At 39.4% G+C, this 14272-nt stretch overlaps 2 protein-coding genes across 2 annotated transcripts; both read right to left on the reverse strand.

Annotated features, from left to right (window-relative positions):
- Positions 1–1220: 1220 nt before the first annotated feature.
- On the reverse strand, positions 1221–3723 carry LOC139772629 (uncharacterized). Its single transcript, XM_071706459.1, has 3 exons — positions 3206–3723; positions 1922–2173; positions 1221–1705 (listed from the first exon to the last, which is right to left on the reverse strand). Exons 1-3 carry the CDS (start codon positions 3569–3571, stop codon positions 1271–1273), a joined length of 1053 nt encoding a protein of 350 aa, XP_071562560.1. The 5' UTR covers positions 3572–3723; the 3' UTR covers positions 1221–1270.
- LOC139772753 (uncharacterized) lies at positions 3668–8340 on the reverse strand. Its single transcript, XM_071706658.1, has 4 exons — positions 7857–8340; positions 5222–7642; positions 4518–4669; positions 3668–3931 (listed from the first exon to the last, which is right to left on the reverse strand). Exons 1-4 carry the CDS (start codon positions 8338–8340, stop codon positions 3668–3670), a joined length of 3321 nt encoding a protein of 1106 aa, XP_071562759.1.
- Positions 8341–14272: the final 5932 nt, after the last annotated feature.

Consider the following 14272-nt stretch of genomic DNA (forward strand, 5'->3'; position numbering starts at 1 on the left):
CGAGCTGGGGAGCTATATCGCGCTTTTACGAAAAATCCCCCCCGATAGATATATGGCCAGTATCAGAAGCCACACGCGTGTTACACGAGAAGATATATATAGAATTGCGTTTGATGTCCGTTGGATAACACAACTAGGTAATTGTAAGAAGACAGCGCGCGAAATTGTATTGGAAAGCGATACAAATTGCAGATTGATATATCGAGCTATCGTGTAATTAGATTGATCTCGTCCCTTTCTTCTCGAACCAAAAATGTGTTCAGCGATTAATTGTTCCTTGAAATATAACACAGCTGAAAATTGATTATACGCAACGTCAGAAAGATAACAAGTGCGCAAACAAATATTTATCATTAAAGACAGAATAAAGGATATACCTACTTGCATTCTCGGGGAACGGGGCAGATGTGACGAAAGAATAAAATGCATGCCATATTTTTACGACTCTTCGTAATGTGCGAGGCATATGGCACTGTGGCGGCTGTCGCTCCTTTACAGCACTTGCTTCTACTTCTACTTCACCCTTCGACGTTTTCGGTATTCAGGCCACGCGCGCCAAAATCACCAGGTGATAAAAACTCGAATGAGAGACGAGTGCAACGACTCTCGAGACGTTGCGATACTTACAAATCTTTTCCGTTGTTGTAAAGAAAAGAGAAAAACACAAAAGATTTGCATTTAAAGAGAAAAAGGGTAAGAAAGAATTTTCGCGTGTTATTTTATCAACAAACAAAAATCTATAATATAACAAAAAATAAATACGAATTACTGTAAGTACTAAAAAGCTCAGACGATTCAACTAAATAGATAAGAGGCTCAGAGCCGCAACAAGGTGTTCGTGTCGAAGTGTTATATTAAAAATTTATTACAAACGTCTCACGTTTGTTATCAGACTTTTTATCTTCAGTGTAACATAAAAGATTTAGGCAATATAAGCAAAGTTCGCACTGAGAAATCATTGCAAGATCGTAAAACATAACAAGCGCATAGCGTGTTTTTTTAGCGTAGAAAATCCGAAAAGTACAAAGTCAAAAATGTAAGAAAAATACTTGGAAAATTCATTATGATACGTCACGTTATATGGAACTGTTATTAGTAATGTTATTAAAACTAGTTATTAAACTAATTATTAGTAACGTTATTAAAACTAGCAAGACAAATTTGATTTTACAAATTACAGTAAAACATTCATTACATCAAGGAAGGAAATATTTTCGCAAACACGAACAGTTAAATCTAATTAAAAAGAAACTTTATTCCGTATTACATTTCAACAACTTTCTTTATTTGTATCGATAAGTTCTTCTTCCGCGACGACACGCGGGTGACTTTTCCTCGATACCGCTCCGTCGCGTCGGTACGGTTTTTTTATTAAGAAATAACACGAGTCAGCAATATTTCCGAAGTACGGTACAATAATTCGCTTGCTCATGCACTGTTTATACCACTCATATTCCTCCTTCATCGAGCCTCTTTGTCGAAGTAACTCCGCAAGACGGCTCGACTGCCGAGGAGCTTTCGTGCTCACTTTAATGAGCTTACCACGAAGGCTTCTGACGTACGTCTCGACGTCGATGCTTCCCTTAACGCCTACAGCGAGTTCTCGTAGGCCGCCCTCCGAACTCCTGTAATCATTTTCAACTTCGCAGGGTCGACTGCTCCCAGTCGCGTAAAATAGCCGACATTTGTCACTATCATGTAACACCTGGGTGGAAGGAAAAGTCCAGGGGAGAAATGTAATCGGAGGAAACGAGTAATCTTGCGTAATATCCTCATCGGACAAAGATCAATTGTCGGAGAGTTGCGAAAGAAGTAGAATTTGTTTAAACTCTATAAACTTTTTTTTATATTTATTATAATATAAACATACGTGAGAGCACACAGCTTTAACGAACTCGCGTTATTAAATTTCTTTACTTACGGACATCCAATAGCGTCCCATCGCTCTCTGCATATCGATCAGGACGCTTCTGTCTGCTCCTTTAATGCCGAAGAAAACGCGCACTCGCAATAACTTGGGCAGCGACTGCTCATTTCGCTTTGCTAAAACTTCGTTCCGAGTTCTTTCAGAAACTACTTTTTTGCCAAAGGGGAACAGCCAGTTGTACGGAAACGAATAAGTGCTTCGCGGTAATTCAATTCTATCGTAATCCGTCCGTTTGTCAGACGTAGCCTGCGCACGGTTTTGTTGTTAAGATATTTACCAGCTCTTATTATCTTGAAGTCGAGTTTAATATTATTGAAGTCACTTTTACGACTTATCACGAAACTTATCAGGAATATTCTAATAAACGTTAATATTATATATATGTATATAATGTAATTATTCTTATATTACTATTTTTTTAAATATAAAATTGCATCGAATAGTTGCAAAATCCAACTGATGCAATAATAATTTATTAATAATTATGAAAGAACGTAATGTTAGCATTATCTAACCCGGTATTGACAGAATATTTCCTTTGATCCCAATTCCGGTTTCACAGGCACAAATGTAATCAAGCGATGAAGTTCCGGTCGACGTGAAATTGGATATTGGATCATACTCATCTCGTCGCCAAAGACGGCCGCCGCCACCTCTTGCTCGCGTCTAACCGATCGATGAAGGTACTCACAAGCTGTCAGATCGCGATTCATCGCGAAAATTCTGTATTGACTTCTTGCAGGAAACTTGAGCGTTTCGCAATATCGTTCGTGTTTGCAATGGATCCTTGCCTCTGAGTTGGCGTCTTCTTCATCGTTGCTTCTTCTTTCTTCGCCGCGTTCGAGAATGTCGTCGTTGCACTCGCGTCCCCTTCGTACATATCGGCGATCGTCGCCTCGATAATAACGCGTGGTACCGTCACTTTTAACCTCAAGCACATTCCCAAGAATATCGTCAGTCGTGAGAATCGTTCGTAAACCGACTTCGGAGGATTCCCGAAACTTATAAGTCGACGTCGAGCTTCCGCCGCAAGTAGCGCATGTCTTCCAGAATATCACGTCGTCGTCGGAAATCTAACGACGTCGTGAGAGTTTTTTTAAACAAAGGTGATAATTAATGTTGAAACACTTGTAAGGAGAATATAGCGAGATAACTGCAAGTTTGTAACGTACAAGTTTACATCTGACGACAGTAGCGTACAAAGACTTCAGTGTTGCGTATCGATACTACATTTACGTTACGCCAAGTACGCGTACCGGTACGCGCGACTTTGATTACCTTCAGATTAACTTCGTCCCCTATTGAAACTTCGTAATGACCTCTTCTCGATATGCTGACGCGGAAATTGTCGGGCATCGATAAAGTACAGCCAACTGCTGACTGATCGTAGGACACAGTAGCGTGGTCTTTGTGCTCCGTGCGGAAAGTCAACAAGATCGAGACAAAACCGTCCGCGATCGATAGTCCCCTCGGTATCTCTCGGCGTCCGACGACGTACGGCGCGGAATCTACGCGCGAGAACTCACTGTCGGAGGATATTGCCGAGGTAGCTCGATCGCCATATTCTTTCGTTTCCGTGACTCCAAAATATCGCCGCAATTCGTTTTCCGTCCATTCGCAAATTACCGGTTGTTCCTCTATCATATAACCGGTAATGATCCTCGTGCCATCTGAAGGGGAAATATCGACGGCAAACGGGGTTTGACGGTATAAAGCATACCAAATATATTTCTTAGCACGTTATACGTATATATGTATACCGGGGAAGGTAACGACCAATTCTCCATTTGAACGAAGCAACGTATCGGTACCATCGGCACGACGTGTGAATACCTCGTTGACCTCGTAATCCGACGTTGTCCTAACGAGCAATCGATCGTGTTCACTTACGACCAGATCGTTCAGCACCTCGTAGCATCGACCGTCGTAATTCACCACCGAGTATCGTAACACTTCACCCGCGGCGAACGCTCCTGTTATCAATGAATCGTGCTCGTTGCTCGTCTAAGACAAAAGCGTTTAGAAGTGACATACACTATTGTTTCTCGCAGCAAGCTTCATATAATTCCATCTTGATTTATATAGCAAATTTTTCAAAAGTTTCTGGCTTAAGGCCATATAAAAGAAGAGATAGAAAAAGGTAATAAAATATTTTTATGTTTCAGTTATAATCCGCTTTTATCTCAATACATTCTTTACAACGATTATATACGAATTAATTTTTCTGTAAAAGAATATTCTCTAAAAGAATATTTTAAATTTTTGTTTTTAAAATAGTTCAACACTGCAGAAATTAGTTTTTTATCACCTACCTTAATCACTTGAATGATTTGATAATTGAATTTCGAAGAAAGATTTAATTTTATCGTACAACTGCATTGTCTTTCTCCAAATTTACACCGTTTTTTTATCACCCACTTTATTTAATTACTTTATTTAATCACTAGTGATTAAACTAGCGATGAAAAAAAAACCAGTGTAAATTTGGAGAAAGACAATGCAGCTGTACGATAAAATTAAATCTTTCTTCAAAATTCAATTATCAAGTCATTCAAGTTGTTTTCGTGTCCCAATTGGAACGAAACTTAACAGTCACGAGTTCCCTAGCTAGCGGTACACGCTGTTTCGACGGTTGTACGTCGACGATCGATCCGTTGGAACGCGTCTCCGTGGAATCTATGATTTTACCGCTACGCTCGGCTGCGACCGATTGCCTCGAGTTGCCCTTTTCGATCCTAAATTCTGCAGAAGAATCCTCAATTTAACTGAAAAATTCTGGTTCACTCCGCAGTTGACCCGCGTTCACGTTATATACTTTTTGGGGCCGTCTCGCGGATGGATTCATCGCGCGATTGCGGCTTGTCGAAGTTCATGCACGTCACGATGACGCCATTGGGGCGGAAGATGACGACGGTATTGTCGTCCAGATACTTTAGGACGGTTCCGTTTCTGAGAAAGTTCCGGCAAATTTCACGGGCTGCACCTGCGCGCCCGGGACGTTTCGAAACGTATGATTGCCGAATGCAAAATAGATTTTTGGCGCCGTCCCCGATGGTTGATTCTATCAATAATCCCGAAGGCCGTGAAGCACGAAAGTCGAAAGTCAAATTTCGCCAATGGGAATCGGATGAGTTTTCAACTGCGGAACACGGAGGAGAAAAAGATCACTCAGCTAATAAAGACATCTCTTTTCTACTGTCTGCTCTCGCACGAGAGAATCATTATTTATTTTCCGACTATATCATTATTTGATAAACGTTTAATGATTCTAGAGTCAAGTAATTAATTAATTACCTAGCTTCCTCCTATTTCGGTGGAAACCTAATACAATTCCCCTTTTCGTAGTTAAGTGAAACGTGTCTGCCGACTGACGGCGACTAACTCCGTCAGACAATCGTAAAGTGCAGTGTGGCAGGGTAACAGCGATGCGTAAATCGCGGTCCCCGTGAAGCCAGTCTTCGAGTTCGACCCGCACCGATGTATCGCCGTCCAAAAGAAACTTTTTGCTATGATGAATCACTTGAACACGAAGACCTCCGAGATCGTATCCGACGAAGTCGTACGGCCCGTTCGTCTCGACACATTGGGACGATAGAATTTTTTTCACCGGTAAGAAGGACGTATCGACATCATCTATCTTTGTGTCCGATTTTTTCTCCGTCATTGACGTTTTTCCACTCATAACTCTTCCATCCGCCCGTTTACTTCCGTTGTTCGCCATCGGCGCCTCGTTTCGTTTCTGTCTTGTCATTTTCTTTCCCTCGACGTTCCTCACCGTCGTCGTCGCCTCCTCGAATTCCTTCGTTTCAAAAATTTTCTTTCGCCCGTCGCGACTCGGGGCTTTCTTCAGATGACGCGCTTTCAGAGAATCCGGAAGCATGAAGCACTCGTCATCGAATATGATCGCGTCGCCTTCCACCTCGGTGGATTTCTTCATAAATCTTCCTGTCAGGTCCATCCTACGCGATTGGCGCGTCTCCTGCTCTCGTTTCATCCAATTCTCTTCCTCCTCCTTCGCGATATATTTGCAGAATTCATGGAGCCCGACGGGCGTGCGTATACTTGATAAGCACCTCTCCTCGGACGCGCTAGCCACCGCGTTGTTGTCGCTGAAGTAAAGCAGCATCGAATCCGTCGGCTCAAAGTATCTAGCTGCGAAACGATCGAAACTTTGGAAACATTCGTGGGCGACCTGAGGAAAAACTCGGCTCGAGAGTAACTCGACGTCTTCGTATTCTTCGAGACTCGGTCTTTCGTAACTTCTCTTCTCGAAGACATTCTTGCGCAGATATCCCGGAAGCAATGTCTCTCTAGCGTCTGTTAACGCGAACAAAAGCGGGCATTCGGCGAATGCGACTACCGACTTACAATAATCAATCTCGGTGTCGCTCTTAGAACGACGCGGACTGGATATAGCGATCGGAAGCGACGTAAAATTTGGCACGCTACGTGCTCTTTTTATCCTCGATCGTTCGTGTTTTAATTCTGACAATTCATCCCTCGGCGGTTGCACCGAGAGTCGTGCTTTTGCCACGCGGCTGCCTTCGGAAAAGATCATTTGATCGAACATCAAGAGGTGCAAGTAATGTATAACTTCCTCGCGACTAACCGCCTGCCCTTGATTAAACGCGCGCGCGATATTGTCAATATGGCGGAAACACATGTCGGATCTCGATCTCGTCGGCGCTTCGTGATTCCGCCAAACGCTAATTATTCTCGGATCCCGCAGAACTCGCAGAACTGCGTCGTCCAGATGAGTAGGTCTACCATTGAGGAAATGACGGACAATCATGCTCAAAGTGTCTCCATACGGTATAACTTCCAGATCGGAAGGCTGCGACGACTCTCTCTGACTGGGGTCGTCAACATATTCATCGGTAAGCTCGTATTCAAGATCGAGTAGTTTCAGCTTATCCTGCGTATTGAATACAGGGCTTCGCTCAGCTGTCGTTGATGTATTCTCGTGCCTCGTATCGGCATCGTTAAATCCTGTACCGTGATCGACAGGGGAACGTTTATCGGATGATGTCGCAAGATTGTGTTCGACCTGCAGAAGTATCGCGCTCAATATCAATGAAACATTGATGTATTCGTTAGGTATACCATTTAGTGTATCCTCGTAAATCTTACTATCTATTGTCTCGTCTGTTTTATCAATTCCTTCCTCCAGTTTCATACTTTTAAGGTACTTTGCATGCTGTCGACAAAGATCGTTCAAATGACACAAAGTGAGAAGTACTTTATCGTACATGTCTCGCTTCAGAGATTCTTTCTCGGTAGTGTTAATCATTTCTGGAAAGACTGATGGACGAACAGTGAGGATAGTTATATTGGAATACGTCGTATAAACCGACAAATTAGCAAATCGTTCGTGCGTAACCCTCCAAAATTCGAGCAGCTCGGTTTTATCGATACGACAATCTTCAAAGGAATGCGTTTTATCTCGGGTCGTTGTATCCTTTTCCTCTGTTTCGCGATACGCAACGTACTGTTCGCCAGGATGCTTAATCTCTAATATACAGGTCAAAGGAACTCCGACGCTTAACAATTCTGGCGGTAAATCGGGATTGCGAAACCCGCTAAGTACAATGCAGAGTTTCGTTCCGTCAAAAGGTACGTTATCCACATGTAAACATGTATTCACTTTGCCATTGAGCATGTATTCGGTCTCGTTGCTGTAGGCTCTTCGAGGCTCGGTAGTGCTTCGCGAAGAAGCTGAATAATGAAATTATTACCGTTATGCAAGCTGTGCCGAAGAGAGAACGCGCGAACGGAAAGAAATAAGTCAATACATTTCGCTAATTGTGACTTATCAAACAGAAAAATCAATGAGACGTATTTACTACCACATACAACAGAGCTACATCATGTTAAGGATTTGTCTTTAAGTTGTTGAAATAAAAAAAAACGACTGGCATATATCATTTACTTGAGCCGTCAGTATTCTGAATTGTCCGACATTCTTCGTCGATTTTGCGGTCTAGATCCGCCTGTACTTTAAGTCTCCCAACGTGCTCGATTTTGGCGCGATAGATCAGATACTTTATGAGCCGTGCAATCAGCCAGGTAGAGAGATGGCCATTGTTTTCGCGTAAGACCATATTCGCGTAATGACAGATACTCTCGACAGCAGGACATTTCTCTGGATCCTGTTTCGACAGCGCTCTCACCGTGTCTATCGTTTTTTGATAGCTAAGGGAATAAATATACGCCTGTTCGTCTTCTTCAACGGCTTCGTTGAAGAGAAAAATGTAGCGGCCGTGCTCGACAATTGTCTCCACCATCATCGTCACTATACACCACCAGTGATCGTCATTAATCGATATGGAATCTAACGCGCTCTGCCAATCATCTTTGTTATGTATTTTCTGGTTTTTATTAGTAATGGTAGATTTTCTAGATTTGTTTTTCATGGAGGTTATTTTATAATGTCTGAAAGCACCTAGGTATAATAATCACACGTGAACATATCAATAAATCATTGGATAAACTGTCTAATTTTTATCGAAGCACGTGTCCATAGACGTATACCACGGAACAATAAATTGTGTGAAAATGATTTATTTTAATATTATTACACATATTCAGAGTAAATAATTTTAATATCATTGCACTGAATATCTGTAAAAGAATATAAAAATTACATAGGTACTTAAACCAATTAATTCGAAAATATATAGTTATGGAATTTATTTGGAAACAGAATTTATGCAAATATAAAACTGTGTATGTGAGAATCATCGGTTCATGTCCGACTAAATGTTGCAGAGAGAGTGATCGGTTCTTTTTTTCTGCTAAGGGATAAAAGTAAATCGAGCATTTCAGACCGGGGGACACTGGTAATGGAAAACGTATTACCGGAGTCGTAAGTTTCGTCAGTAGGGACACAGGCACCGACATTATAACACGGATGTGCAGGCTGTACTTAACGACGAAACTCTGTGGAAACTGTAATTTTCGTGCGAGGGGACGAAAAAGTAGTCGATGCTGTGCACGGTACGGCCGTGGCGTGGAACGCGTGTAAAATACGAGCGTGGTAAAAAAAAATTAAACAAATGGGATGCCTAAACGTGCAAAGTTACGCGTGAAACTGTTCTCGCATGTATACCTCGGGTTTTCGCGAGACCAACGTGGCGCAACGATATGTTCAAAATCATTGGATGTTAGGGTATCGATAAATGCAAATATGCAAATGTATCGCTCGCTATAAATTTTTCGTGTTACAAAAATTGAGGCTAGAAAAGATACTTTACGTAAATATTTGTTACAGCGTAATAAAATGTTTGCAGTGTAATAAAATACTTAATTATTTGTGTATATTTTAATTAAATTGATCTGCTATAATTCCAATTCTCCGGTGGAAGTACCGCGCCTATTAAATTTATTTGAAAACGCTGGGTAATTTAATTAAAACGTATACAGCAACACACATATGGATGGGGCTGTCATTGAAATTTTATTGCAAAATAGAAGCGTGCACAAGATTCTATTATTCTATTATTTTAATCGTGGAAAACTAGGTGAAAATTATGGAAAGAGATAACTTAAAGATATACCATAAATGTGTTCATAATGGAGATCTCAATATCCGGAGGTCGAAAAATCTACTAGCGTGAATAACGATGAGATTAAGCTTCTCCCGTTTCCTTAAACTTCCTCCTCCTCTACGTTATTCAACATAGACATCCATTTTTATTTTCTTATCGTCTTACACAAGTTATGATATCAATCTCCACTAGCGTTTATACATCGGGATTTTTAATAATCCCGTTATATCGAAGTGCAATTTGAATTTATGAGAAACGCGTTTCTGCATGGTGACTCATTTCTACGCACTTGGCTTCATTAGTAGCCGCCCTGTTAAATTCATCACGTTTACAGGAAGGTTTGTCGGGGTTGGATGTGGAACGCATAGAATACAGGGAGCTTTAATTAAATTTGATAATGGAAAAGTTTATTGAGTCGCGGCGAAACTGGTAAGAGAGGGAGAGGGGAAAAGATACACTAATTGGCCGACAGTTTTGCGTCCAGCTAGCGTGCAGTGTCGTAACAAAAAGCGCTACCATCCACCCTTTTATATCTCAAAATGGTGCGCGCACGTTCATCGCTTGGCAAGCGAGAGGTTTGATTTTAATTAAATCATAATGTAGTTTTGCTGGGTGCATAGCTCTGTACACGGCTGCGACTCCAAGGGCTCCAAACCCTCTCCGTCGCGCTCGCGTCTAAAGCGCGCTACGAAAGCACGTCGTTATCTCAGTTTAGTTCTGGCGTGCTGTTTTCGGAGAAGCGCTGAAACAACGAGGCGCATCGCGATAATGACCGAGGTACTCAGGGTACCATTCGCCACATCTAATTCTCTTAATAAACAAATCTTTATTACTCATCTGCACAATGAAAAAGATACAGTTGTATTCCGTAGTCACGAAAGAAAAATAAATTCTTTCTTCATTCATTAATGCGTGTTCGTTCGCCGGTGTAGTTATCTTATGTACATCTTATTATTTTGTTCCTTTTTGCGAAGAAATTTGTCCCATTTTCCTTAGACGAGAGGGGTTTGCAATTAACTTCTGCAATAAGAAAATTCTATCTGCACAAATAAATTTTCTAGCTTTTAACAGATATGAAATTTATAGGCCGGTCATTCAACTCTCGTCGTGTTTTCTTTTTTACGAAAAATGAATGGTACACTGAAACCAGATCGGGTAATACACTAACGATTACGTGAATAAACATTTGCATACGACGGTAGCACAGATTATGTTTGCGTGAAAATATTTTCATTTCTCATAATGCGGTTGAATGCATAAATGTATTTTGAGGTAGTGAATATTAATTAGATTCAACTTCATGTAGAATACACGAGAGTAATATTTCACCATTTCGCTTACCATGCTTCTTAGGGAGAAATGTATCTAACAACGTAGAAAATGTTCTACTACTACTAATTTCTGTATCTCTCATTATTTATACATCTCCATTGTCGAGAAACTAAAGTTAATTTGATTGAACATTTATAATTAAAGAAATTTAAAGGAAGATAAAGATTTTCCAATGCCTGCAGAATCTGAATGGAAACTTATGAATAGAAACTTAAGACAATTTATGCTTATGCAATTCCATTTTGTCATGACGTCGTTGTTGTACCATAAAAAATTATACTGTTGGTCGCGCTCCACGAGAAATGTTTGCGAAGTCTTCTTCCTCGATTTCTACAAGGTTTACAGAGCAAATAACCGGAAAATACAGATGGAAGGGTATTACTTAACGTTCGAATAGGGAAATAAGTTACCATAAAATCAACCTACAGCCGTTATTACATCGAGTAGATATCATATTTTCGAGTATACAACTTAGTCCTTTCTCTGCAAAAACTTTATATATTTTCTTTTGTGCTTCTGCTTCAAGGCACGCACTCTCGCGGAAATAGTTTTGACAATTGAGATGCAAAGGGAGAGAGTACGAAATAGTTTCTTTGTAGGAGAAGTACACCGAGGTAGCCAGCAAACTTCTATTTGAGTTACGAAGACTGAGAAGTATATATTAAACTACAAATAAAACTTTATTCTGTAACCAATTTAAAAATAATATACATAAAATAATACAAAAATTAATCAAAAACGGAAATTTTCAAATATAATACAGTCGATTTCAATATTATTGGATTGCTTACGTTATTGTTGCTTCGATCTCTCAATCATGTTTAACCAAACAGTTACGGCACTGCTGTGATGCTTTTCAATTTTTTAAACAAATACGTCAGTTTTATTGCTAGTCGTAAAATTATCCGCTTATATGGCAATATTGTATCAACATGCTGTTGAAGATCTTTCTGACAAACAAATAGATTCAAGTAAAAAGAGACAGAGAAAGAAAAAGAAGGAAAGAGAGAGAAAGATAGTACAAATTTAATATCACAATGCAGTTAAACGAAATAATTAAATAATGCAATTAATGTATGAAACTGATGTGGCACGTAAATTAATATATTATTAAATGTTAATCTATTATAATAATCATCAATTTTAATATTACATCAATAATTAATTGTTTAGATTGTTGACTCTATTCGATGAATACAGATTAATAACACCCTTATCGGGCGAATTGAATTATTAACGAATACCGTTTAATACGTACGTAATATTCCACGTTCTCATTTAACTGTTTTACAGGATGTTTTATTTCGAATAATATAATATATGTATATTAGATAACTTGAAAATGTGGTAGATTTTTAGAAAAATGTTTTAAACAATCTTTGATTTTTATTCAATTCGTTATTTTACACATCAAAGCGTTAAAATTTAATAAAGTTATCGGAAAGTGAATATTTTAAAAGATATTTCATATTTTATATTACGATTTAACTCCAGGATTTAACTATATAAAAATGTAAAATTTAAATTTTTAAATAGGCTATAAATAATAAAGGTATATTCTTTTTGAAACCAAACTGTTTGAAACATTTTTTGAAACAACGTTATTATTTTTCGATTATCTAAATGTATTACTGACAATGGAACATCCTGTATATCTCCCAGAGAACATCGATAGACCGCAACAGCCGTTCTGATTTCTGTTGCCGTTGTCAGAATTCCTATTCCGCGGTCACCATACGGTCAATCAGTGGCTTTGACTCACTTGCGAGCGTTCAAGAGTACAAACTGAACTTGATTAAAGACAAAGATTTGCCTTGGTTAACGTACGTCAGTAAGTAAAGCAAAATATGTTCGGAATTCTCAGGTTGCTAGAAGCATGAACAATACTAAAGCAAATTACGTAAAGTAGCATTGCAAGTAATTGTTAAATCCATTCTCTCTCTCTCTCTTTCTTTCTCTAGAACTTACTAAAATTACAGATTTAATCGACGAAATATTAATTATAATTATTTAAAGAGAGAGAGAGAGAGCATACGAATAATATTTTATTCATGTTCAAACTTACGTCTGGAAAATTGTATAAAATCTTTTTCTAAAAATTAAAATGTTTTGTCAATAAATGATAAATAAATAATTTGTTAAAGTTAACTGACATCTATACTGTGGTCAATTATATTATCTAACAAGAAAAAGATAAAAATAAAAACGATGCCATCAAATAGATACATAAAAAAGTTTACAATAATTACACAGTAAAAAATTTTGTGTCAATGGAAGTCCACTCTCAATTTTGTGTTAAAATAACTCATTCATTGTGTTATTTTTGACATTTAGAAATGTTATAAATGTCGATATAACATTTCTAAATGTCAAAAATAACACAATGAATGAGTTATTTTAACACAAAATTGAGAGTGGACTTCCATTGACACAAAATTTTTTACTGTGTATTCGTCTATGATAATGTTCTACATCAATTTAACGAGATCATTTCGAACGCTCAATTAACAGTTGTTCAGAGAATCGGTTTCGAGATAGTTATATGATCGGATGATCGTATCTATGTATGAATGAACGGGATCGGGTCAGTTTTCGGGCGGTATCAGAACTGCGGATATCGTAGGTAGGAATGATGATAGGTAAGCCAGCGTAATGCGTCGCTCCATTTAGACCCGGAAGTGTAATGAGGCGGGAGGCGAGGGGGGGAAATGACAGCCCGATGGCGAACGAGAGGAGGATGGTTGGTGTGTCGGCCGTACAACCGATTTGCCCGAGCGATAGTTTGAGTTTGAGCGAAGCACCGGTGTGTTCCTGGCGATGACCCTGCCGGGCAAACTATACGCGCCGCTTTACCTTGTGAACCCGACAAGGACCACTTATCTCCCGAGGCTAAATTCTAGACCAAGTTTGGTACCGTAGTCAGGATTGGCCTCCCACGACTACGAACTCGAAACGAGCCAGCTACTCGCTATTAAGCCGTACACTCTGTGCGGCCTTGCATCTTTGCAGATCACCATGACCTGGCCGCAAACCGCGAGCTAACTACCCTTCGTAATTGTTTCCGTTCATCCCTTTGCATTGTTTATTGTCACGTTTGTGATACGGTATTTGGCAATTTTTTCTTTTTTTTTTTTAAATAACGTAGAATATCGTGTGAGTCAAGGTTCAGTGTGAAAAAGAGCGTGACAGGAGTCCTTTAAAAAGACCCAGCAACGACATGAAAATTATTTCTTAAAATTGCGAGTGCAAATATAAAGAATTACTCTGTAAATAAAATTTTCTCTGCGTATGACGTTTGCTGAACAAGATTGCCGAGCACCATTTGTCTCCTCAAGCAAAATGAAGGCTGGGGCGGCCTACTAACACACAGCAAACTGCGCCGAGCAATGCGGTAGCCGAGTACAAGCCATTAAACCGATCTTGCACCTCTGCATGTTGCAAAATCTCGTTTATCGACCGTTAACGT

The sequence above is a fragment of the Temnothorax nylanderi genome, unplaced genomic scaffold, assembly GCF_030848795.1.
Source record: "Temnothorax nylanderi isolate EJ_2023f unplaced genomic scaffold, tnyl_v1.0 TNYL_tig0004_pilon, whole genome shotgun sequence".
Lineage (NCBI taxonomy): Eukaryota > Metazoa > Arthropoda > Insecta > Hymenoptera > Formicidae > Temnothorax > Temnothorax nylanderi.